A 2,476-nucleotide genomic window follows, 5' to 3' on the forward strand; every position below is an offset into this window, starting at 1 on the left:
TGAGCAAAAACAATTTGAAAAGGGGATACCAAAAAGTCACTTGGCGGGCCGTATCTGGGTTTTAAAAAGAAAACCACATTTTTAAAAAGTTCAATATCTGCTTTTTAATTTGATACCTCAATTACAGAAAATGGTTAAGAAATAACAAAGTTCTGGTTATTTTAAATAAGCCTTGAATTTCAATAATTTCATAAAATGAAGAGGTTTTACAGGCTAGCGTTCAAACTCACTCGACACTCCGTTTTGTTGACGATCAGCCATGCATTAAGTCTTTTGTTACCCGAGCGATAGCTTCTGTGGGAAACCGGTGAAAACATGTTTATTTAATGAAATTATGGAAATACAAGCATTGTTTCGAGGGATCATAACTTTTTTACTACTTGACCATTTTCTGTCATTTAGGTATCAAAGAAAAGAGAAGATATTGAACTTTTTAGTCATGTGATTTTCTTTTTGAAATTCATATACCCCCCGCCAAATGATTTTTTGTCCAAGAGCAAGTGTCGCAGGTCAGCAGACGATGGTGCATGTTGCCGCCGGGCCTATCCCGAAGGATTACTTTGGATTTGCGCTCTTCGTTACAATCCTCTGCTGCCTACCATTTGGTGTTGTTGGCCTCGTCAAATCAAGCGAGGTAATTAAGTTATGTCTGACCAACAAACGTAGAGGGCAGCAGCAACATCAGTTGAAGCTTGGCGGAAAACGTATATATAAATTATATATATATATATAATTCTTTTTATACCCCGAAAAAAGAATACTGTCAAAATGACTTGGCCATCCAGGGGTATCATTTATAAAATCCTTTATTCTGATTGGCTGCTGTGTCATACCAGTTATCATTGGATGACAAACTTACGATAATAGTAATTTTTGTACAACGGAGCTCTAACTATGCTCATCAGGTTCTTGAGTATTTAAATTATTCCTTAACCGGGAATATTTTAAAAATATGATCACGTGGTACTGGATTGATTATGCTATTATTCAACACGATTTTTGTAAAATATGAATGTCCAATATTTATGATAATTTGTTTAAACTTGAATGATTATTTCTTAATTTGTCAAATATGGATATTTAATACTCATAGGTATGTTTGTAAAGCAAAAAAAAAAAAAAAAAAAAAAAGATATTTGTGCTATTTAAAAAAAATCATAATAATGATAATTTTGATATACTTTTTTATTTTGGTAAAATATTAATGGGTCAATTTTTTAGTTATTTTATTTTTGTTTTAAACGTTATATATTTACTATGGAATTATTATATTCATGCGGATTTTTTTGGTAAAAAGTAAACGAAAGATTTACTTCATATGAGTGTGAAAATTTTATTCTATTTTTCTTAAGTTGGATATTCAATATTTTATTTTTTAGAAGTTGATTTTATTTATTATTATTTTACAGGTGAAGAATCGTGCGGCAGGAGGAGATTATAGCGGAGCAACCATCTCGTCATCTGAGGCTCGACGCTGGTCATGGGCTGGCTGTATTATCGGAGGGATTACGTGGGGTATTGCTCTCATTGTGACGTGTGTCTACATAGGTCTTGCTGTAGCTGCCTGTAACGCTGGAGATTGCTATAATTACTAAACATGGGAGGGGCTACAGAATGGCGATCGCCCTGAATGATTTCCAGTTGAAAGATAAGAAGAAAACAGAAAGGAACAGACAATTTTTGAAATAGATAAATTACCCATCAATTTAATGGCATTTCTTTAATTGCTATTTTTGAACCAATAACCAGACTCGCATTTTAATAAAAAATAGATTTATCACATTTTGTCTATTCATGATTATTTTTACCTTTACGTCATTACCATGAAACTAAACATAGAAGAAGAATACCTCGGAAAGAAGGCATTTGTTAAAAACACACACACACACACAAACAAAAAAGAAGAGCGAGGGTCCATAGAGGGGGGGGGGGGGTCCCTTCACCCCTGTGGATCCGGTACTGGTAACATAAAGTGATAGGCTTTATTCTACATGATTGATTCAATACGGAAATAGTCAAGCTTGATAATATCACAATGAAATATTTTGCTGAAATCAAATGAAGTTTGTTTTGCTAATACAAAATTGGCTGTGTCCAAATAAACCGTAGTCTACAAGTATTACACAAGTTTAAACATTATTGTTTCGGTCATCTGCTATATTTGCTCCATTTTTATCAGTTTAGGCATAGATTATGCTTGAGATCATCATGAGTTTTGTTACTTGTTCTAGAAATTGTTCATTTATTAATATAACAAGTCTTGAAGCGGGTCGGGACTCTGATTTGTTTATTCTTATTTGTTTATTTTTTAAGGAATTGCCTTTATTTTGCTCATCTTTGAAAATAATCAATAACTTTGTTCAATGAAATGCTTTATTTGCATGGTATTCTCGACCTCTTTCATAACACCTATATATTATTTACGATGATTGCTATGCAGCGCGGCCCTAATCTGGCAAAAGGGTCTATCTGCAAA

At 33.2% G+C, this 2,476-nt stretch overlaps 1 protein-coding gene across 1 annotated transcript; it reads left to right on the forward strand.

The window, feature by feature from the left end:
* Positions 1–520: 520 nt before the first annotated feature.
* LOC135158108 (proline rich transmembrane protein 1B-like) lies at positions 521–1,999 on the forward strand. Its single transcript, XM_064115399.1, has 2 exons — positions 521–634; positions 1,410–1,999. Exons 1-2 carry the CDS (start codon positions 521–523, stop codon positions 1,593–1,595), a joined length of 300 nt encoding a protein of 99 aa, XP_063971469.1. The 3' UTR covers positions 1,596–1,999.
* Positions 2,000–2,476: the final 477 nt, after the last annotated feature.

The sequence above is a fragment of the Lytechinus pictus genome, unplaced genomic scaffold, assembly GCF_037042905.1.
Source record: "Lytechinus pictus isolate F3 Inbred unplaced genomic scaffold, Lp3.0 scaffold_34, whole genome shotgun sequence".
NCBI classification, from domain to species: Eukaryota; Metazoa; Echinodermata; class Echinoidea; order Temnopleuroida; family Toxopneustidae; genus Lytechinus; species Lytechinus pictus.